The 25094-nt window shown below is 41.1% G+C and overlaps 1 protein-coding gene across 5 annotated transcripts in view; it reads right to left on the reverse strand.

Moving 5' to 3' along the window:
* LOC108109355 (polypyrimidine tract-binding protein 1) overlaps window positions 1-25094 on the reverse strand; it is a 133890-nt gene that overhangs the window by 97792 nt on the left and 11004 nt on the right. For 3 of the 5 annotated variants that reach the window (XM_017217819.2, XM_017217817.2, XM_041819082.1), the window contains 2 exons: window positions 23090-23119; window positions 11156-11254 (listed from right to left, as the gene is read on the reverse strand). In XM_017217819.2, the coding sequence (XP_017073308.1) occupies window positions 11156-11245 (90 nt within the window). In that variant the 5' untranslated portion in view covers window positions 11246-11254; window positions 23090-23119. Of the gene's footprint in view, window positions 1-11155; window positions 11255-23089; window positions 23120-25094 lie in introns of those variants that run through there. The other 2 variants (XM_017217818.2, XM_017217821.2) reach the window with 2 other exon arrangements.

Here is a 25094-nt window from a genome sequence, read left to right on the forward strand (position 1 = left end):
TATCTGATACATCAAGGATGTTTCAGACACCGCTGCACTAGAGCTCCTTCTGTCGAGGCTGCTGCATAATTTAGTAACATTTTTTCTGCCACTTTTATTCAATTTGCACCCGAAAAAATGTGGGCCCCTCACTCATTGAGGTCTCGACTGTTCCGCACTTGGCCTTTCGGGTGGATTATTCGAGGCTTTCTTTGGCTGGGCAACACACAAAAAAGGGCTAACCGCCTTGCTGAGGCTTCCGACACCACGAGAAATTCACTTAAATTGTAATTTACTTGCAGTTGTTCTCGGCAACCTTTGCTTTTCCTTCACCCCTCTTACCCCCTAGGCAATTCCGTTCCGTTGTCTTCTGATGTCTGCCTGCCACATCGTGCTCTACTTGCTCAAAAATTCCTTTTGAGAAATTGAATCCCTAGCATGCTGGACTAACACGAATCCATCCAGCAATCTCCCCATGTTTGTTTATCCACGCAATTGTGTCCCACTTTCCGTCCTTTCCAATTCCTGTGTGTGCTCGTGCATTTGTCTCTGCTGCCATGAGCACCAATGGGATTTCTGCTGCTTATCTCATTCTCAGCATATTTTATCAAAAACATGGTTATATATATTTCACGCTCTGTGAGCGGAAAGTCGCCCCTCAAGTATTTTACTCTAATTTTGACTGCCGACTGACAGCTTGTTTCGGCTTAAAGTGCTTGAACTGATGAGATTTATATGTATAATTTATGGCTATAGTTTTTTGGGCAAACGTACGAAGGAGCTGATTGATTAGATTGGAGTATCTTTCGGTACAACAAGCCAATGCCGAAGTCTTAAACTATATATAAAGCTCATAGCATTCATTCTATATTATTCGTTAAAAGAAACCATTCCATGCATTGGGGTCTTTCACAGGGTTAACAACATTTCCTAAATCCGATTAAATTTAGTTAGCTTCAGACTCGCTAAAAGAGCAAAAGTCAACTTTGCTAGCACGCTCGTTTACATGCAGAAAGTACGGCCCTCGAACATGTGTGTGTTTGAGTAAAAATCACTTAGGTGCACAATCTGTCAGCCATTTGACCAATTAAAAGTTTTAGCTCTAATACGCTTCATTTGATAAAGTTACGCACACAGAGAAAGAGGAGAAGTCGGAAGAAGGGCCTAAAATAGAGGAATTATCGGAGGAAAGAACAACTTTGGGGTCCATAAAAAGGAGAGTTTAAAATTAAAAACTTTCAAAGGCAACTCAAAGCACCGGAGAAACAAGTTTTCGAGCTTATTGAAATTTATTGAGATTTATACATAATCTATGCCGCGCACAAAGAAAACTTTGCCAGCTGTCAATCACAGTGCAGGCCACCTCCTCCTGTGTAGTCACCCGCATACTCCAGTAGCCATCGTCCTCTAGTGACCAATAAAAACGACAGGCACAAAAACATTAGATGAAATGCCAAGACGACGAGGTCGTCATCTGTCCAGGAAATAAGCGCCAATTATGCCACCAGCAAATGCGTTTTGACTCAGGTTTCGGTTCAGTTTTTCGCAGCAGGAAGCCGGCCACGGCCATCAGCTGGTCGGCCAGTTAGCGTCCCCAGAATTCATTACGTTTCGTTTATTCCAATTTCAATTTCAATTTGCTGCACGCTGAAATGGCCATGTCGTCGTCCCCGTCCCGAATTCCGTCCTCATCTTTATCCCCTTGGAAGGAATCCCGAGACCGCTTTTTGTTCTTTCCTCAAAAGCGTTTCAACACTGAACTAACAGATTGCTTAGGAAAGTTAATATTAGGACAATTTTATAAGCATTATAAAACGTAGAAAAGCCTTGATTTTCTTGCGATGATACCTTAGTTACTCAAGATTTGTTGCTTAAATAAAACCCCGCAGATTATTAATTGATATCTGAGAACTGCGAGCCTACGAGAAGCAGAAAAGCTGTAATGGTTGGATTGCATATTCACTTGCTCCTATGGAACATTCAACATTTTAGAACCGTCTGGATTTCTTTTTCAGTGCTTAAGTTCGCTCCCCATATTTTTTGCGGGTGTATGTCGATGCGGGGGAATATCTGCTTGACCAAGCGCACACAGAGCGTCGACGATGAGGTCTCGGGGGTGGAGTGGAGTTGTATCATTTTGTACGCACTTCCGCTCGCTCGTAAAGGGATTTTCCTGTATCTTGCATCCGGCCGGCTGCTGCTCATCCTGCTCCTTTTGCTCCTCTCGCTCTGTCTTATCCCCTGCGTCTGCTGCTGGCTGTCATCTTGCGCCAATGGGTCATCCATCTCCCAATTCATCCTCGGTCCGCAGGCCGCAAATGTTTTATTTATGTGTGGACGACGACTTCGTCGGCAAAGTTTTACTTAAATATGCGTGGACGAAAGGGGCGTGGGAAGGAGCAGGCGCAGGCATCTGTTCAGGTGTGTTGCCCCACCTCTCCTGAAGACATGTGTGATTTCAGCCTTTGATTGAGTGCGCTCCCAAATCCGCAAAATAGATTTCCCAATTGACACATTTTTATCCTTTGGTCCTTTTGAGCCTCAGTTTGATTTCTCGAGTACGTTCGCTTCGTGTGCGGTTAATCAGGTTTAATATTTATAACAATATTTATCTCGCTGCCAGATGGAAAAAATCAAGTAAATTTTTACCTCCTCCTTTGTTACCAAAAAAAAAACCGCCAAGAAGTTCAAGAGGTCAAAGGATAATGTGGCAGAGGCGTTTATTCAATCATTTTACGCAACACCCCAAACAGACTTTTACTTCTACTTTATTTGCTTTGTTGATTGTCAACATCAATTATTTAACTTTGGCCTAAAAACTCCTAAGAGCCTTCGGCCACCCACTCCGTGCAGGTCCTTTCGTGGGTCTATTCAAAAACAGTCAAATAAGCGCACATAAAACTTATCACGCCTGAATTTGTCAGCACAAAAGCCAGCGCACGAAAGGACCCAAAAGCAACCCTTTTTCGACTTTTACGCATCCTTTTTCATCTGCTTCTTTTTTCGGTTGCCAGTTAGTTGGAAAATTTGTCGCGGCTTCGACGCTTCGCACTTCATTTTTTGTTTGTCTTGTTGAATGCTAAATGCAAATGCTTTGCATACTTTATGCCGTTCTCAACGCTTTTTTCGCTTTTTTTCACACGCAATGAGCGGGTTGGATGGTCTTGGTGGAGCTGCTAGGGTGTTTTCGATGGCTTTCCATGAGAATGCCACACACCGCCACACGAACGGGAAAATAGGCAAGAAAGCTGCCAAAAAAAATGCAAAATGAACTAATTCTACTCTTACTCATAACCTAATTCTAAAAGTTCATGTTTAATGATCAATAGGTTTTGTGGTGAATATTATCTTTGAAATCATTACATTATCTTTTATCTTTTTATAATTTTGTACTCAATTTTAAACCGATCAGAAGACTATTTCTAATATCCACAGAATATCCAGAGAATATATATTGTCAATATTGTATTAAATATGTTAATTTATTTTAGGGTAGAAATACTTCGTCAAACCCTAGGTTAGCTTCTCTTCTCGTCTTTTACGAGTTTTTGTGCCTACTTGATCTCAAGTATTTCAGGTCTTATTTTTTCCAACTCCAACCTCAATCAAAACCGCTGCCATAGACAGAATTTGTTTTCATGAAAGTTATTCTCCTTTGAAATTCGCGGTTAATTTTTTGCGATTCCAGAAGTTTTTGAGTGCAAGCCCTTGGAAGTCGTTGTGAATAATTAGGCAATTACGCCTCGTTTCGTCACATTTAGTATTAGCCATGTGCGTTTCTGCACCAATTTCCCAGCTACTGAGCACCAGTATAGTTTTCACAACAATAAATAATACGATTTTATGGCCACGCAAACTCAGCGCTCCAATAAGCTTGGAATTGTAACTGTGAACTTCTACACGCATAAAAATTGGTTTGCTTAAGCCCAATGTCTTTGTAAAGATAATTAATATCGAGGGGTTAAGTTTTCTATCTAATATAATAATAATATAATATGGGAACATCTTTGGCAAGGCTTTTAATACCCAAAAAATAACACAAATTATTACTGTCTATATTTTTCTGTGTGTAGTCTTTACCATGGGTATGAGCGCAGCAAATAGCTGTCATGCGGTTTTATTAGAAATTGTTATCTCAGAGCCTGTTGCAGCTTCTGCTGTTGCAGGGGCACAGTGGCGGCAGCGATTGCACCAACCCAGGGCGCTTAAGTTTTAATTTTTATCTGCCTAGGGAGTGTCTGGTGCCACACCACCAAACGTCGCCTGAAAGGCTTATTGCCCCATTTAATATGTGCCCTCAACGGCTGCGAGAAAGGCGGCTTTGGCCACAAGTGCTTTGTTATCTGCGGAATTAAAAAACGTCGCCATATTGCCTGTCGTGAGAAGCTGCTTCTGCTCCTTCTACTTTGAGTGCACTTTTAGTGCCATAAATCAGAAATCGATCCCGAGGCTGCGGCAAGTTCTGCGGTATTGAATGCCTGCGAGTTTGCTTCGATTTTATTATTGCAATGTAAATACAAATTTATATTGGCGTCGTAAAGGTAAAGGCTACGTAAAGGAAATCCTTAGGCCCAGCTTCTTAAGTGCACATACTTACGGCACTTGGAAATCCCACACAGACGTGGTCAAATCTCCAGCGGAAGCAATCGCATTTCCACTGCCAATATTTGTATTTGCTTTCTGTTATTCCGAATTGTGTTATTCTTGCTGCTCTGCGTGCGCTCTTTCTATGATTTGAAATTATATGCCTTGCAAAACGCGAGATACCCAATTATTGAGAAAAAATGACCTGAGCCTAGGAAAGGTTTTAACCAATCTATATTGCAGCTATAGAAGTATGTTCGGAAAAGGCAATGCAGCTTCGTCTCGTTTACTGTTAAAATGTATTTAAAAATGTAGTTAAAAATGTTAAAATGTATTTAAGTTCGCGCCTTGTTTATTGTTACCTTTACTTTCACATTCTGAAAGTGAAAAATTTTCCATAACACGGTAAGGGCTCAATCGGATTGAGGCAATGCCCAGAGTCACTAAGGATCTGCAGATAAATTTACCCTACCAGACATGAGAAGCGCATTAACTATTCGACCCGCCATAAAAATTATGATATTTTGGCCTAATTCTTAGACGGCGTCTTCCATATGTAACAGAGATATCCGCACGTAAGGCGAGTAAAAATTTTATGCCAACACAGAGCACCTTAGATGTGTAATAAAGAGAATTCTAAAGACACCGAAACCAAATCATAAACCAGAATAATAATTACCCTAAGCTTTGGCAGAAAGAGCACAGTATAGAGAACGGGGACTGAAAAGGACGATGGGGAAGACACAGAAATTTATTGATGTGTGTGCGCCTAGGGCTCTCCACACACTCGAAGCCTCGAAAGCCCGTGTTGAGCCTTGGCGGTCATAAAAAGTTCACATTGTAATGTCAAATGAGTTACAACAAAAGCTAGCAAGGGGTTGGAACGGTTATTTGGGAGGGGTACGCGTTTACCCGTACCCCTTCTTCTCTGACGACTGTATTAGGGATGGCATTCACGCCAGTCCTTGCGGTCGTTTGCAGTTTTTATTACAAATTTATAGGCACACATGCAAATAAATCGCAGCAAGGACTTCTCGTCTTAAAGTGTTGGTGCCCACCCTAAAAAACTTTTTCCCGGCTGTCTGGAGTTTCGCTTTCAGTTCAAAAACTTTTGCAAATTTCATAATGCTTATTTGGCCAGTCGGACGGACACACGAACACACAGTCAAACAGCCAATGTGTTTGTTCTAGCCCAACACCCAACACTTTTGCTGGCCGAAAGTTTTGGGTTCCCTTCCGATGTTTGTGTTTTAGTCTCAGTCGGTGGGCTTGTCTTTCCAGTTTTTGGTCAACAAGTTTCTTTCGCTCTTTCGGCGAGCACACCTGCAAACAAGGACAACAAAGGAGCTAGAGCCCTGGCAACAGTGCCGACGACATTTAAGCTCATCTAATGCATGTGTCCGTTTGTGTTTGTTGTGTCCACATGCGGCAGCATCGAAGGACGACGGACAGCTTCGGGTGTTCCTTCTCCGTCTGCCGTGACTCTGCAGAGAAAGCAATCTTTCTGCTGCACACGGCGTGAAAATCGCGAAAATAAATATTGAACTGTAAAGCCAAAGTCAACAGGAAAACGTTGCCAAGGATGTGTGTCTCGTCGGTCCTCTTTACCTCGGGGGCTGTTAAGGGTTAAAGCCGCTTTCCTCTGGCGCACCTGTGCTCGGTAAGTCCTGCTTCCACTACGCTCCCCCGCCGGTGATAAAAGTGTCCCCGCAGTAATTGGCTTGTTTGCAGTACGGCTTTCAAGTTTCCATCGAGCATTGATATAAATTTTAGAAAAGTGCCTCTAATAAGGATCGGACCACACGAATCAGGATATGACTGCTGTCCTATAAAATTCGATTCAGCTAACGTTAAATATAATTATCTTCAAACCATTCCATCGAATTATTTTATGATTTTCTGTGCAACATTTTAAGTTTTGAACTTTTAGTTACATGGACATTGCATCACTCCGTGTCATTTCTGTCCCTGTCGCCCACAAAAGCCATTGTGTCCTTGTTGTCCTTTGTGTACAACTATAATAAATAATGCTCGCCCACACCATGGCAAAAGAGTAAGGAAAACGCACGCTTTACAAGAACAAGAACATGAAATCTCAGAAGAACAACAGAGTTAAGCTCTAAGACGCCATAGGGAAGCACAAATAAGGGGACAAGTAGCTGCTTGGCTGTTCGAGAAAGCGGTGGGGCATTTCCCATCGCCTTAATTGAAATTAATGTGGATCCCTTTTCGATTGTCAAACACATGGCAGTCATACTACACAGGCCAAAATAAAGTTTTAATCGGACAGATATTTAAAACCTTTTAACTAATACTTTAAAATGTATTTCAAATCTTTACCTAGAGTTATGATCTTGCTAACAAGTTCTGCTCGTAAGGGAGCTAACACAAAATCTTATTTTTTGCATTTTCTTCGTACTTGTAGCTTTTTTGGCCCCTTCTGTCTTGATGTTGTTCCCAACGAAATTGACTTATGCCACAAGCAACAAGCTGCTTGTTAACTGACTCCCCCACTTTGCAAAGCTCACTCCTCGTCTCTCGAGTTGCGTGCCCGAATAGTTTGGACACGCACAAAGGCTGGCTACACAAAATAATATTTTTCGTTTAACAGTTGTTGTGCGCTGCCTGCGGCCGTAAACAGGGGTATAATTAGCCTTTGCTGTTAGCCTTTGTTGTAATGCCGGGTCTAATGGTCTGACGTAATTTTTACTTTAAAAGATGGCCATGCGTGCATGCCTAATGTGCCGAGGTCCTTAAGATCCAGGAAAGGGGCCACACTTTCTCGCTTTCCATATGTGCTCAGAATCCCACTAAATTACCATAACTTTTAACGCTTATTAAGACCAAAACGAAACAAGCAACTTCCACAGATAAGGGTATATACATAAAAAACGGCCTGATGATATGCAAGTATATACTCTTCAAGGGAATTTTTAAAATTAATTTTTGTTTTTTTAGGACTTCTATTAAATAAGAACCTGAAAAGAAATTTTTGTAGGAATAAGGTAATAAATTAAATCAAACTGTTTAACGGCTGAATATAAGGGTCGATTTGATAGTTATAAGGTCGCCCCCTTCTTCTTCCTAATCTACCATACTTCCCCTAAGCAAGCAATACAGGGTTAATTATAGTTCTATACTTCTTAAGTCTAGCATTTTTTTTCGTCACGGATTTTTGGTCGTTGATTCGGGATTTTCAAAACTCCACCACCAATCCTGCCACCTCCCCGGCTTACAGAGCTTTCCTTTTAATTTATTCAAAAGGTTTCTTACCTTTCTGTCGTTCTTGCTTATTACGAATCGCACAAAGGAAAATATTAAGTGGAATGAGGAAGCATAGCCGAAGAACTACTGCTCGCAGCTCTCTTTCATTTTTCTTGTTTGTCTCTCTTTCGCCCTTTCGGTTATATAAGAATTACAATAATAAAAGGAAAATGCGAGGAAAACGCATATCAAAAGTTGAGGCAAGGCAGCCAAATAAAATCATAAAAATTACAAAAGGTGTGCAGAAAAGATGGGAAGACGCCGAGTCGGGCAGACATGAATGCGTTCAAGAAAAATCACCGTAATAAAGCCAAGCGTCTGGGTCCTTCCCTGTGTTTCGGTGGGAACGTTGCAAATAAAACAATTTGAGTGGAAATAAAAAATAAAACAACCTGTGCTGGCTCTTCGTTATGGTGGGTGGTGGGAAACGGGTGCTTAACACAACGCCCGAAAATGTAAGTGAGGTGCAATCCTTTGTAAGGAATCGTCGGGCAGCTGGATTCTGAGACAGACAAACATTACCGGGCAAACAATGCGTTGTCCTCGTCGAGGAGTAAAACGCAGCTTAAATTATTAATCAGAAACATAAGAAAAACAAATGCGAGTGTATGCCGGCAGAAGAAAGGCGGCGAAGGCGAAACAGTAGAAGCACTCAAAAAAATGTATTTCAGAATCAGCACAATAATTTGTAAACGCTTTCGTGGAGTTCTGAAAACAGGATTCAAATCACTAAGCTCCAACGCACTTTTGGAAGTGGTTTGTGTTATGGGTTGTGCTAAAGTATATTGAGACCATTTTATTTTATTATGCAATTTTAATTAAAAGATTGCCTGTTATATTATTTTTGGGTTTTTCTGTGTATGACACAAAACAGTAGAACAGGAGAAACGGAAGCATTTTCTTGCAGGTCGCAGGTTTTGGTCGTGTCCTGTCCTTTAAATTCACGGTGCAATGACCGGGATAGTAGGGTCAGTTAGTAGTAGAGGGTGCTGGCCTCATCATCACCCTTCCACCTGTCAAAGGGAATAGCTGAGCACACCTGAGTGGCTGCTGGACAAGCGACTCGTGGAAGTTCTTAAGCTCGAAGACTCCTGAACAAAGTTACGTCAGCCAATATTTGTGTTATATTTTACTTTATAGTTCTAGTTAAGAGGTAAATAGGTTGTGATACAGAAAGTGGGTTTACAATGCTTAAATGTAACTAAACCAAAATCGTTTTACAACTCAAAGCAGTGTACCTTTTTCCCTAGATAATTGTCAAATTAATTTTCCGTTCCTTATTCAGGCAAAATATGGCCAATGTATTACTGGCCAGGTAAAAAAAAAGACGCGTCCCACATTTATCACCAATTGAAGCATTATAAACTAAATTAAATTCTTAAGAGAGCGCCAGCTGCAGGAATAACACCACCCCCTTATATCTTACCCTATAAAACCAGACTTTTTCATTGTCTTTCGCATTTCTTTGTTATTAAATATTTTTTCAGCCTCACCTTTATTCGGTATTTTTTAAACGCCCTTTTTATGACCAACGAAGACGCTTTTTGGTCGGCCTAACCAACGAAACCAGCCTCCGACCCACCGCCCCACGTGATTTATGCCGCGCGGTCAAGTGTAAGTTCCACCGCTGCCACCTCGGGGCAGGAAATTGAGTTTAACAGCAGCAGTCAGCAGGACCTGGCAGCTCGTTTAATTTCAGCCCATTTTTTCCACCGGCCTCCGTTTTATTAATTTTTTTTTGCCATTATCGTTTGTGTTGCCTTTTTGTGAACTGGTTATTGGTGGACTACTTTGCGTGTTGTGATTTGCCTTAATTAGTCGCGTCGGCAAATCAGGATATTAACCGCATTGAGCTGGGTTGGTTGGGTTCAGCTCATAATTGTAAAAGCCTGTCAGCGGTTAAGCTGCAGTGGAATTTCGTCCTTATTTATAAATCGAGATTTATTGACTGCTCGCTAACCTTTGAGTTGACGCCGATGGAAAATGAAGTAGTGAAATAAAAGGACATGATTATTTTTAATTGCCGTGCATCCGGAGTTCACAAGCGTGGATAAATGATGTCAGATTTTCCTATAGTGTTACACTCTTTCCTGCATACTTTGTCCAATTATTTGGAATTTCTGTTCGTTCAATTTTATATGACAACTTTAATGCACTTCAAAAGAAACCAACCACACTCATAAATTGCGCACAAAGTGAATTTATCCTTTGAAGTGACAAATACTGTTGAATTTTTCAAGTTTGTCAGCAAAGACATTAATTCTTCATAGATATAAAAAACCAAAAAGCCTATAAGAGGAAGACAGCAATTGAAACCGCTGGTAGAAGGGGATTGCGAACTGAATAAAGAGCGCGTTGATATTGGTGAAGTCCCAATTTTTGCTCCCGATTGCAGGCGACTTTCCTCCGAAGGTGCACTCCCGCTAACGAGTGTCCATTACGCAAACAATAAGCACAGCGTCCTCTTCAGATAACAAACCACAATTTCACGAACGTATAAAAATATCCCTGATGTGGCGAAGAGAAATATTGCGCATACGCCACGCTTTCTACGAGTGGCTTTTATTCAAAAATAGATTTATGTGTGGCATTTAAACGACACAAAAAAACGAAAAACCAAACAAAAAATAAATAAAAGAAAGAGAGAGAGAGAGAGAGAAAAACAGAAAGAGAAGCAGAACAGAAGAGCACAATAAGGACACCCAAACAAAATCAAGAAAAATGTGATGCAGCATTTATCAAACGTGACGCAATCCGTGGGAATGTTTGAAACTCTTTCCTCCCTTATCCCACGGCGAGAGCCGTTTGACATCATTATTCTTCAGTAGAAACAAACAATGTGCACTGCATTTTGGTATCATTAAAATGTGATCATTTTGTATTAAAGCTGGAGTCAAATAAGGGCGGGCGACTGGTGGGGCGCCATCTTGAGGCAACAAAGATTTGATTTAGAGCCGCACATTATTTCACCTAAGTATCTGCCCTGGCTCTATACACTGTGTGTGTATAAGTTTTGCAATAATGTCAACAATAGACCGTGCTCTTTGACATGTGTACGTTCGCCGAGTGTGTGTGCCCCAGTTGGCTGGAAACATTTACATTTAGCATTTTGCCCTACTTGTTGACTTACTGCCATCGGGTTCCAGGAGATTTGCATGATTTTCGCATTTATGCGCTTAATTTACTATTTAATAATGGCAAGCAAACAAATTTCAAAGCGGAGGGACAGAGAACGGAAGTGAAGGAAGGGAAGGGAAGGGAAGCAGGAAGTCAGGTCGAGAGTAAATTGCTGGAATGGATAATGTAACGGTAGATTGGATTAACTTACCTTGACTCCAATATGAATCGGTTGAAACTCTGATTTGTGTAGTGAAGGAATCGGTATCGGTAATTGCATGGGAAGGGGGCAGGACATCATGGTCGCTACCTGTGAATGGAAGAAAAAAAAACATATTAGTTGGATAGGGATTGGCCATTAACGGAGTGGGTCATGCGCAAATACCACAACACGACCGAAGTACGGTTTTGATCGTTCAAAATTAGTTCAAAATGTATGTCACAGGACTTTTTCATATTTAATTTATGAACTTAGGAATAAGAAAATTATTTTAAATGTATTGGAAGCTTTGATATCAAGACTACCTATGCAGGGACAAAATAACGAAACCTTTATTTAACAATCAGTAGCTATTAAATGGTTATCTGTGGTAAATAGTTTTAAGTCAAAGAGTACCTTTATTTTTGCAACCGTTCCAAGTGATTGTCATAAAACAAGGCTCACATACTTCAATAAAGTGGTCTGACTCCCAATTCGTAATGTAAGCCCAGCAACGGCTCAGAAACCTCGATAAAGCAATGAGATTGGTCAATCAATGCAACAGCTGCTGTTTTTCCACCAACACTTGGCCCACATAAACTGAGTGAGTTTTCAGTTCACCGTTGGCATTGCAAAATGTTGCCTTTTCATTTTCACGCGTTTCGATGGCAGCCAACACCGGATTCGCCCCCGAACACTTTTGCTCCTCAGTGCACACAGGCACCCACCCGCGCATACAAATCACGACCGCATTGCATTTCATTCGAAAAAAGGACGTGGGGTGGGCTGGGCGTGACCATCGTTTCATTTGGCGCCCATCATTGTCATTTCCGCTTCTACGTAACGATGTCAACGTTTTTGATGGCTTTATTTCGTTGCTCTGCATTTCGTTTTGGTTTTTCGTTCTGGGCGCCAAATAAATCATTGCCTAGCCTTCCGTTTTCCCTGATTTTCCGCTGCCCTCCGCGCTGCACTTTTGCCTTTCTTCACTATCAATAAAAACTTTTCGACTTTGTCATAATACGAGCAGAAGCGAGAAAGAGGTTGTGGGAATAAAGAGCGGTGCACACTACAACAAATACAAAGTAAAATAAAATCACCGAAAGAGACAGAGAGAGAAGAGAATGGAATACACTTAAAACAAATTATATTCACATACAAATATATATTAGTAAGTCTTTAAGTTTTCACTGTTCGGGCTTTTTTTAAGACAGAAATTATTTGCCACACTGTGACATCTTGCAGTGTAGAGCAAAACGTTGAAAATTAAAATGGCATGACAAAGTGGCAAATGTTGTCAAAACTTTTGCAACGGAGAATTGGAATGGCTACATCAACGAGCAAGGAAACGGACAATGTGTTATGAAAGAGACGAGGGACAGAGAACGTCATAAAAATTGTTGCAAGCAAACCACTTTGACAATAACTTAATATCCGGCCTCCTTCTTCCATGCTAACAAAACCAGCTTTTCATTTCTCTAAAATTTGTTAAAACATTTCGGTAAACAAATTTCCTATCGCATTACACTTGTCACCAAGCTGGCACCCGTTTGTGCTCGCAACCTGGGAGGCCGGGCCCATCAACCAATGACTTATCTACGGCATCGATTACCGAAACAGCACCAGAAACGAAGAAGCATCATCACAGAACTATTTATGTCTCACTTTCCCTGTGCCACCTTTAGCCGCCTCTCCTCGGCTTTTACTGCCTGTCAGTCGGCTGTCAGTTTGTTTACGCATTTCACAGTAAATTGCTTTAAGTGCTACCACAGTGTCATTTACATGGCCAGCTTGGCAAACTAATTAATAGAATTTCGGCATTACGTTGTCGTGGCTACCGTAAAAGTTATACTCGTCATCATTATCAAAAGTAGTGCCAAGTGCAGCCGAGCGGTGTTCGGCTTGCATTTTAATGACGACAACAAACGGAAATTGACGTTGCTTGACTGACTTTACAACAATGTAGCCAGCTTTTTATGCTGACACGCGACACAGCGGGAAACGTAAAGGGACGAAATGAAGAATCGAGAATGCAGCCTGGCAGTCGGAGGGACATGTTCGCAAATGAACTCATGGCCATGCCACATGTGGCAGCCACATGGACATTGGCAAGTGCCATGGCAATGAATGCTTCTCTTCCAAACGCTTGCACTGAAAAAGAGAAGTATCAGAGCGAAACTTATGAAAATCTTCGTAAGTAAGTCCATGTAAATTAAATATTTAAAATCATATAAATAGAGCCTTATGATCCACTATGTTTCAATTTCAACACCTAACACATTCCTTGAATGCTTTCCATTTCTTTATCACGACATTGATGCATGACTCGCCCACTATGCCACTTGCTTCGACATTACCCTCTGATCCTACACCCACGCGTTAATTTGTCCAATTTTGTGGTGGACATTCATGGCATTCGAGCAGGATAATAAATGTAATACAGCAGCAATGAGAGCGAAACGATGTAGCTGGACGGCCTCTGATGCTGCATGCACAATTAGGCCCGATGGGAGTAGGGGATGACCAGCCACCCACGAAAACAATGATTAATGAGCAGATGCAGTAGCAACAGGAACCCCAATCATTCATCATTCGGTTAAGTTCAGCTGAGCGAAGTTGAAAGCCGAACGGCAGAGGCAAGCTCAGACAGTTGAATTTGCAGCGACAGCAGCAACTTGCAACCTGTGGCAATTGCAACCTGCAACAAGTTCATGGTATTTGTCGCCCCTTGTCGCCATCGAGCTTTTCGCTTTACTGAGCATGCGCAGCGCATCAACAGCTGCAGGCAACAACAATAGCAGAAGCAATAACTGAAACGGCAGCATCAGCAACAGCTGTGCCAATCGTAGAGTTAATGAAGCGACCACTTTTGCTCGGGCCATCCACTGCGAGAAAAACATTCGCAACCGAGTAAGCTGTGTGAAAATGACAAGTTATGAAAACTACACTTTACTCTCAGAAATGATCAAATTCCTTTCTTCTTCATAGAAGAGGAGAGAATTACTTTGAGAATTGCTCAATTTGGCTAACTATAAAATCTGGGAATTACTGGTGGATCTATAATTTTGTTGTTTGAAATATAGTTTGTCATATGTATACCAGCAAAATTGACTATTATTACAGTTTGAAAGTATTTGTCAAAGTGTAGGTTAATCTGGAGAACACAGCCGCCGTTGGCATTGATATCGCTATTGCTGGTTAATAAACAGGTGGCCTGGCCTAGCCCCTGGCGGCTACTCGGAGCACTGAACCTGGTCATGACTACAATTACTTCCAATAAATTTGCATTATCTTTAAGAGGTAACATAAACAACACAAAACAGTGGATCTTTTCAATAATTAATTATCGAATAGATATAGATATTATAGTCTACTATACTGACAAAATTGATTCCGAAATTTTATAATTTAAAAAAAAATTTATGGCATATTCATTATTTGTTCGTATAAACATCTTGGAAACTTGGAAAGTTGAATTGCCGAATCAAAAACGCAGCTTACAAATCATACCTAAAACTAACCCTAAAAGAATATATTACAAAGCCATGTCGCCATATTTTTACCGCAATCAAAAGTTTTGCAGTCCAATATTCCTTATTCCTCGTTTTACTCTTATCAGGGTTCTCTTGCACTCGGCGATGAAGACTGCATCAATCAGGAGGAAGCCGGTCAAATCGCATTAAAAAGCTGAAATCGTTTAGATTTGTGACACTAAGCAGCACCACCACCCATTCACCCGCCCAAGTACAACCATCGACCACAATGGCAGCCTCAAAGCTGCCACAGTCACAACCACTGCGGATGCCTGGCAACAATAACGAAATCCAGCCAAGAAATTGTGCAGATTTAGCATGACAAGTGAAAGTAAATAGAGTGAGCGGAACGGGAGGGCGAAGAAAGGACGAAAGCAGCCTGTGGCCAGGGATTTCTACTCGTATTGAGCTGGCACTTTATGCAGAGAATGGCGCCCATATTTCACTCACAAAACTCGGTGTTGGCTTAATGCGCAAGGAAAACACGGCAAGAAGTTGCAACCCACAATGAAACGAACTTGTTGCAACACACTGATCAGAAGGCAGAAGCACGCAGAAAGGGGCAGGCAAATGGAATTGTAATACGGCGAAATTGAAAAGCGAAGTGCGGGCATTTGCATAAATTCAGTTCTAGGCAAACAGGCGGCTATTCAGCGGGAAGAGGCGATAATAATGACGTGTACAGACTCATGGCAGTGTTTCCATGATGTTAAACTGCTATTTTGAATCGAGAATAATTTTTTTATCTGAGAAATCATTTGAGAGCTATGTTATGTATGTAATGTTCATACAAAAGTTTTCCTTTTTCAGTTTTCAAACTGATTTCGATCTCATTTAGCTTAATTTTGGTTACCATTTTATTTGTATTTCATTGTTGTCATTGTTAACAGCTGCCAGCACTGATTTAGAGCTCAGTCTAGAACAACTGCATAATAAAAGCTTACTTTCGTAGGCGAAGCAGAGGCGGCAATTGATGTGGGCGTGTCTGAGGACTTTTCGTTATCCGTGCTACGCCTAAAAATATGCAACGCACACGCAAATGTGTTGAAAATCCTTTTCTGTTAAGGATTTGTTGCCAGTGTTGACGCCTTCGCAGCGGCTTTAGCTGGCTCAAATATATATGAGAGTGTGCGCTTCTGAGAGTGCATGTGTGCGGTTTCGTGCAGCATCAAATTGCATTAGTGTTGAAAGCAGCAACGAGCACAAAAAGCCTCAGCTAGTTCGGAGAAAATCCAGGCTCAGTCTGTCCTTCTCTGCCCTAACCTCTCCCCCTTGGATTCTCCGCTGTCAGACATTTTGCCTCTCATCGTCCTTTGTTTGCTTTACATCAGGACATCGTCAACGGATTTCGCCTTTTTGCATTCTGATCTGATCTACCACTCACACCCTAAGCCGCTGCACAGTCTTTATTTGGCTGGTTGAGAGGGGGCAAGGGCGGTAGGCAGTGTGTGAAATGGCCGTAATGCTGCTACTTTCGCCTGGCTTTGGGTGGGCCTCCTACGCCGGCAGGAGGCTCAGCTAAAGAATGCAAGTTGCAAATTGCTGCACCTAGCGAAATATTTAAGGCGCTACGCTATGATTATTAAAAACTTTTTTGCTAACAAGAGTTTTAATCTTTTCTACAATCTCATTTTAAGAGGCTTGCACAAAAATACTTTATACACATAGTGGGTAAATTCAAATCTGTCATAGGAGAGTATTTTTCTTTTCAGTGCCTTGAGTCGTTGCATTCCGTATGGTGCATGCGATATCCAAAGATGGCCAACAGCATCATCCATCATTTAGCACTCGTTGGGTGACACAGACTGCATCGCAGTATATGTAATTAAAAATGTCTACGCACAATGGGCTTAGGTGTTGGCCATGCAATCCCAGGTGGCGCATAGGCAACTCAATTCCTGCTGGGCCAAACACAATGCTATCAAATAAGGCGCTGCTTTCGAAATGGAAACTGCAATTGCAATTGGCAGCGATAGGGTTTTCTATTACCCTTCTCTACGAAAGACTTCTCCATTTAGCTAAGATTATACGTAGCATACTTTATGAAATTGAAAAATTAATCCTTTTTCTGACAAGGAAATGTTATACTCCGTTTCTCATTCCACTTTTCAATCATTTTTATCTTTGGAGCTATGCGGCACATGTGCACATATCCAGTTGGGAATAGAGCACCCACACATGGCCATATTCATCTTAGCCATCCGCCGACTGTAGACAAACATTTTTCGCAAATTAAATGAAAACATCCGATGATATTTGGGAGGAATGGCCTCCGTATCGTTCGCGGTGAAGTTAGAGCTCCTTTTGGTGTGCTCTTCTTGTTGCATTTTTTTTCAAACCTAATATTGTACGAGAGTGTATAATGAACCTTTTTAACAAAATTAACAATGAAACAACAAAAAAATAATAGAAATAAAAGTAACAAAAAGTCTTCTTTATCTTGGACATAAAGGCTTAAAAAGTTATAGTTTTTGGCCTGCAATAATGTTGGGTACTTCTATATTCGAGCATCGTAACTGAGAGAATGACTTGCTCCCATTTTTCATCCATTTTTTTCCGAAATTTGTTAGTCGGAAAAACAAAAGCAAGCAATGCTCAACTGCAGCAGGGGAAGCAAAAACCGACAGGAAAAAACCAAAGCAAAAGGCTGCTGAAACAAATAGTCGGTAAGTTATCCACTCCTTTCGACAAAATGTCTGTACAAATGTGTTTTTCAAATTAAAGGCGAACAAAACAGAAAACATTTAAACGAAATTAGTTTGCCCACTACCACAGCTAAAATACGTCTGATCCATACTAACGAGTTGAGTCCGGCCTTGAACTGAGACTGCGCGACGTCTGAAAACAAGAACTTTTGGAGTGTTGAATTGGTTTACTTTGAACATATAATCTTTACTCTTGAGGTAGACTAAAACACAGTTAAGCTTTGACCATTCTATTAAATGGCAAAAAATTCAGTGCAGCTGCGAGACTCACTGCCTGTCTATGAGAATCACCGTTTCGGGCTCCTTAGATCCTTTTACGTAGACAACTACAAAACTCGGTTATTAATAAATTTGTTAAGCCTGCGTAATGAGGGTGTCCGCCTCCGAAAAGTTGCTGCCTATGTTTTGGCTGTCTTGTTGAATATTTTTCGTCGTTTATTTTGTGGTGCTTTTTTGGTCATGCCGGGCAGCAAGTGTTAATGACATCTGAACAACAAGAACGAGTTTTGGGCCTTGGAGTGACTCTTTTCGGTCTTTCTGTCAAGCGTTGAAAAATGTTCGTGAATGAGAAATTACTCCGAGCGGCGACACTGCAGCAGGCACATAAATTCTCATTTAGCATCGTCAAATTAATGGCTTTAAAATGGGCCCTATCTGCTCGCTACTTCCAAGCATAGAGATTCCGTGGAAACGTGGTATTACGGAACAGCTGATTAAGCGTTTACAGGTGAGCTCATTCCTAGTTGGAACTTGAAAAACTTGTCGAGCAACTTACGCGGCTGCCGGCCGGCAAGCTGAAGCCAACTATTATAACAATAACACTGAATGAAATTATATAACCGCCCCAAGAAAGAAGATCGTAATATTCCCATGCTATGGCTGTGACAATTTGTATAGTCACATTTTCAACTGAATTTTAGTTTGGTCTTATGTAAGCCAGGTATAAAATAAAACTTGTTTACCTAAAGTACCGATCTTTTTGGGAGTGTATTTTACCCTCACTGCCCATGTGCGACCTTATAGGCATCCGATTTAAACAATTTTTTTGTAGAAACACAAAACAAAACATTTATATTATGAGACTTAGCATGGGCAAGCCCATGCAGTATACACAGCTTAGTCAAACTATCTATCTCTTATAATTCCCCAGATCTCAGTGTTTCTACCTTTTACTCTACGAATATCGAGTATATTTATTTTTTTATCTTGTTTCCCAGCTTTCAATTGCAGTTGCTCTGTGCCTGCAAGTCCCCTCCCGCACGGTTCGTTTACCGTCACGTTTATTTTTCTATCGCATTTATTTTTTCTGCCTTTTACTCAATTATGAAAAGAAATTATTAAGTGCGAGCCGCGCTAAATTAGCGCGCAATTGAGTGTGGCCAGGGGGTGTCACGGTGGGGCGGAAGAAGTGAGGGTGGACAGGAGACAGCCGTCTTTTTCCGGCTGAAACTTGTGTGCAGTGTCTTCGGCCAAAACGTCTGGCTGTGGCTCATGCCCGCTGGCTCATAACTTTTGCCACACTTCTAGCCAGACTGCCTCACGTACCCACAAGGGGCCTTAGAAAGGCAGGTTATAAATGGCGCATATTTTGTGCATTTCATTTGCGTGATTTGCCAGCCGAAATGTAGCATTTTCCTAGTGCGGTGGGCTGTCTGCACTCCATGCAAGAGGAATGCCTCTGCATTGTCCCACCGAAGGGATGATATGTATATCTTCTGGCTGACTGACGGATGATGATGATAATTCCGGTCGGAGCAGAGGGCCCGAGACCTGACAGACGTCCCGGACACTTTGCATCCAACAGGTGGCATAGGCCACAGCTACTTTGTTCGTGGTTTGGCGAATGTTTGCCCAGAATTGCATGCATGTTGCTTGGATGCCTGCCAAATGCTGGGTGTGCGAGTCTTTTGGTGGCACGGCAGCAACGTCATCGCTTTGGGGTATCAGAGCGAGCCAAGATGGATGTTTAATTGACCGCAAATAGAAACTATAAATTATGCCAACGAAAGATCTTACTCCCTCAACTACTGCCGTTTCTATGAGGAAAATTGCCTTAATGAGGTTTAACATTTAACGGCAGAGAAAAGCAAAGAGAAATCATATGATGAGATCAACGACTTGCCGGGTATTATTAGTCACAGTCATCGTGCATTTGACAATTCCAGTATTAGGCTACATTGCGAAAAAATATCTACCAATGTAGACAGCGTTGAAAATTCATAACTAAAAAATTTTTTGTTTTTTTTTTACATGTTTTCTTGTCTTTTTAATAATATTACCCACTGTATTAGGATATCTTATTTCCTTATTGATAATCTGAAAACTTAATTTCCATGTAATTGGAACTTGAATCAGATATGCGATACAATTTTAGCAGCTGAATAGTTTTCTTTCTCAAAATCTAAGAAAAGGCGAAGCAATAAACAAACAGCAAACTGGAGCATGATCCACTCAGAAAAGAGCATCATAAAATATTTTAAAATGATCATCAGATAAGAGAACCCGCATTCACAAGGGGACAAGAGTCTAAAAATAATGTGAGCCAGAAATTACCATTTGGCCATCCGAGATTCCTTGGAAATTGCAAAATCCACAGAAACGTCTAGCACGCCCCGCATACTCGTATACTTTTCTAATGTATTTATATGATCGTTGTATCAAACAGAAGCTTTTGCAACGTTTTATATTTCGTGCCTGAGAGACCTGTTTTCTTTCTGACTTCAGTAGCTGTGTTTATTATTCGTATCAGCAGACCAAAACATTACCAATCGAAATGTGCATTGCAAGTAGGCAACACAATACATATAAATAATACCCATTCTACGAATCCATACGAGGAAATGGGTTTTAAAGGGGAAAACGAAACTACACATTTCTGTTTGTTGCTGAAATATAAAAATACGAACAAAATGGGCTATAGTCTTGACAAAAATTAGAAGGCAAATGGAAGAATGACGCAGCTTTGTTATCTACCTGAAACAGCTACATATTCCGATCCGCATTGCTGCATTCTGGTTACAGAATTTAAAACTAATTCCTTAAATATTTGTATTTCAATATCTGTGGCTTTAACATTACATCTTTCAAATTCTCTCGCAAGTGGCAATCAGCATAACACTACAGAATCTAGATCAGCCGGGTGGCAAGAAAGTCATTGGTATGGATAAACGCCAAATGCCTTCAATTGCTGTCGATCACTGGTTCACCGGTCAGCGATCTTAATTTAAATTTATAAGAGCGGTCCCCCAATAACTATTTCCGCTGCAATTCAATTATGACAAGTTCAGCCGAGTGGAGAGTGTGGGTTTCGTGTTAATTACGCTCCTTGTCATATGCAGGCAGACAGCTCGCTGACAGGATAATTTTAGAGCCTTCATCTGTGCACAACTTGGCCCGCTTTGGTCTGGTGGATCTCTATCAAAATCTCAAACGAAGTTTCCGCGCAACTCACGCGCCTTTCCCCGCCATGTGTGTACGAGTTTTTCACATTGTTTGGCAATTTATGAGCGTGAAATTAAATTAATTAAAACTACACGACGTCTCCCGCTTGCCCGCACCCAGCACCCAACACTCGGAGTTTCCCTTTACAGAAGAGAAAAGCTATCGGAGAAATGCCAAACCTGGGGGTTCATCTAATATCGTGCTGCAGAAAGGTTATCTGCGCTGCTTTCAAAAGCTGTTCTTGTTCTCCTCTGGGTATGGAGTTGAGGGCCACGTCACACTATTTCCAAGAGGACCATATCCCCTGGACACAGGGGGCAGACTACATTGATTTAAGTCAATAGGCAGGCAAGGATATTTTAAAGATTAATTCTGATGTAGTGAGCATTGGCAAGAGAACAGGGTGTTTAAGCTTGCAGTGTAGTTTTCCGTTCAAACTCATATTTGCTTTTCAAACGGACCAATGTAACGTTGAAAGCTGCAAACGAACTAGGTTAGATTCAGCTTTACAAAATCAACAATTGCGACTACTTGATACTCTGCGTACTCTGTTTTAAACTACGTTTTACAAACATACAATTTCTAAAATGATGACAGCAGTTAAGACCATGTATAATTTTGAGGACCATCGGTTGAGTCAAAGTCAAAGCCTTTAACTTCTGACTCAAAAGCTCAATACAAAAACAACCTATCATCCAATGGACTAGTAATCCAATCAAGAATATATAATTTAATGTCTGTTACATACTTTTTTCAACGAATACAGTATTCCCTTTAACTCTAAAAGTAACGAGACTAAAAAGGTTAAAAGATACAAGGGGAAATCCAGCCAACTAATTGCTGCTGTCCGTGTTTGTGTGCGTGCAAGGACTAAGCTGACTGGCAATTCACACATATACTCACACGTGTGCATATATGCGGATGTCAAAGGTGTAGCAACTAAAACACTGGCCATTCAACACGTCAGCAACGGCTTAACTTGTTGCACCCAAAGCCAGAAGGCAGGGCTAAAAGCTGAGCTGTCCGATGGCAATACCTGCAGCTGACCGTTTGACTAGTGGCTTAACCCTTTTGGACACTTCAAAAAAGGTCCGTCCTAAAGGGTCAGAGTTATAAATTATGTAAAACGTGAAAATGCAGCACGTTAAACACGTTTTCTGTCAATTTAATTTGTAATTAGTCACGGCGCTCATTTAAAAGCTCCTCCTGGGAGGCGACACGACGGCCAGTTTGCTGTCTGCGTCTTGGTTTTAATTGAAATTGGCAGCTCCTAATCCTGCAGCCAAAAAGCCAGCTACTTGCACGTGATTTCAATGCTAATTATTGTGTAGGGCTTCGAGGAGCACGACCAAATTCTCATCCACAATATTCTCCAGCCACGACCTCTAGGTGATGACCAGTCTAAGTGCCACAAAATTCTGTTATGGCTTGCTCCCTGCATGAAGTCGCCTCTTGTAACAGTCACACGCCAATCAGACATTAATCATAGTTCACCAATGTTTTAGGAAAAGAACTTAAAAAAAAAAATAACCAGTCTAAGTAAATAACACACTTTTTTAAAACATAAAATAATCTCATCAGTATGGTATTGTAAATTTTGAAAGGAGACAATGTACAATACGCTTAGCCGGAGATAAAACCAGATTTACATTGACGAATAACGAAAACTAAAATGAATCCCTACTTACAAAACGAACTAAACTCAAAAAAAACAGTATAAACCAAAAGAGGCTGTGGGCCATTAATCTCCTTTGTTGAAGCTGGGCAAGTTAGGGGAAAATTGGCTGGCAATTAATTTCCAATTGCGGGCCCTATTGATGACACTTTGAGCAAAGGCCTAATTGGGCTTCGGTTACCCACACACAAGCACCAATTTGAGGAAAAGACATTAGTAAAACATAATGCGTTTGTCGATTAATCAACTGTCCTAATAGAAGCAGTTAGGGTCGTGGTTTTCGTTTCCCTCTTCGGCTTGTTTAACTAATTTATAGGATTTTTATCCAGGATGCGAGTGTGTGACCCACTCAAGTTGGGGGAGTGATAATTACACTATAAAAATGTGCAACTGGGGAAAATAAATTAGCCGTTTTCGGTAGCTCTTGTTGCCATTTCTCGTCGGCGGCAAATAAATCTCAATTTATATGAAAATCGATTACGTTGCGCATTATTAATTATTTAAAAGGTTTCACGGAAATGGGCAGGAAGTTACTAGCTTTCTCCTCGGGGTAATTAATAAATAAATTAATGGCCAAATGATTTCGACTTACGTTTTCTTTTTCCTCGTAGTGCAGACTTACCTGAAAAAAGAAAAGAAAAAATTAGTACCATTGGCTATACCTTTATAAGAGCATAAATTATGGTATTTGCAAGTTAAGTTTGAAATTGAAAATTCATCAAAATGTGAACATAAATCACTGGCAAGAATGTGTGAAAATTAATATCAAGTTTTTGTTGTATGCGGCGTTCTTTCTTTATTCAATTTATTTGTGTCAAGCTGGCAACAAAAGCTGAGTATCCCTCTGGCCAGGCCACAGGACAAAACAGCGAATTTATCACGCAACCCTTACTGATTTTTATGTTTCGCCCCCTACATGTAACAATGATAACTTGCCCAGCCGCGTGTGGTGGCCATTGTGCGTTTGCTGGACTCTTTTGTGTCTCACAAGTCATTTCTCCCAGCTCAAATAATTCATAATCAATTCTCAAAGCGATCATCGCATGGCCTGGCCCTTCATCTTCTTTTCACCCCCGAGGTTGAGTTTGCTCTGGAGACAAGTTTTGTGTGGCTGGATAGGCGAAAGAGGAGGTCCAACATTTACTTATGAAAATCAAAGAGAGTTTTGGGATTGCCGAGAAGTGGGAAAAAGCGATGGGTGAAGGTCGTGAAGTGGGGGTAATGGCTGGAACAAGACAAACACGGCACGCTCGCTGAATTTATATTAAGCCAAATAACTCAAAAGTAATTGCCCGGGCGTTGTCGAGGTAGCAATTGCACTCAACTTCGCAAGTGGCGCCCGACCATGAACATCTTGGGATCATCAATATGTGCACCTTAATGGATGCTTAAATAAATTATAACTTCAAATTGCGATTGCCCTCCTCTCCTTTGGCAGGACCCTAACTGAAGTTGTGCCAGGACCGGCACGTACAGCTAAATACATTACTCTCAACTGCAGTTGTTCAAAAAAATTTACACGTGATTCGGCACCTGTACAAGACAACCTGATGCGAAAATCTTTTGCCGCAGGTAACACCTGCCGCATTAAGGGCAACAGATTATTAAAGTCCATGTTAAACTAACTTTTAGCATTTTTACTAATATAATCCACACCTAATCTAGGGTTCAATTTAGGTATATACAAAAATATTACGGCTTAATTTATTTCATAGCTAATGATGCTTGGAATAAGTTCTATGTTTTAGAATTCTAGTAGTCATTTTAATATTTAATTTATTTTTCATATATTTATAATCTTAGCCTGCAACAAATGGCTGCTGGCCGTATATTAACTAATCGCAAACACAATTAGCGGACAGAGGGATTTCTATAAGGAGGCCCCGCCCCATAGCTCTTTAAGCAGCAGCTCCTCCTGCCTCCTATCGGCTGCTCTGACAGCAGAAGCGAACTCGGTGCACTCGAGAGCGCAATCGTTTAGCATCGTGATGCAGGCCAAAGGAGCAAAGTGCGCCAAGGAGGCGAAAGAGACAAGGCTTGCATACAAATTGGCGCACGTGTGCAAGAGCTAGATGGGAGAATATTGTTGAAAGCCGTGCCACAACACGCACACGAGCGTAGCCCCATCACACACCAGCACGCGCGGAGTGGGTCAAACGTGAACCTTTCAAATGCTAAATGGACATTGCTTAATTCCATATTCCATGGCCCCAAGGAGTTCCCACTTTGAGCTTGTGCAGCTCAGCCATCATAATAGGTCATTATGATGCTGCTGCTGCCGTTGCCCACCAAAGTTCATTAGCTAAAAGGCCGTCAAACCCATCATCAAGCTGATGCACTAGGACGAAGAGTTTAGATTTTGGGCTGGCACAGCACTAAATTAATTTGAAACACAAATCAGGATTATTTGACTTAATGCAATGTTTTCATAATCTACAAAAATATATCCTCGATAGCTGAAGCCGGAACCATCTAAGGATTTCTTCAAAATATCAACTTAAACGTTTAAAATTAAAACAATCAAATATAGGTAAGCAGGTGAGCATCGAACAATTCTAGGCCATCGTCAGAAGTAAGGGCAAATCAATTTAGCTTCG

The sequence above is a fragment of the Drosophila eugracilis genome, unplaced genomic scaffold (assembly GCF_018153835.1).
Source record: "Drosophila eugracilis isolate 14026-0451.02 unplaced genomic scaffold, ASM1815383v1 contig_1101, whole genome shotgun sequence".
NCBI lineage: Eukaryota > Metazoa > Arthropoda > Insecta > Diptera > Drosophilidae > Drosophila > Drosophila eugracilis.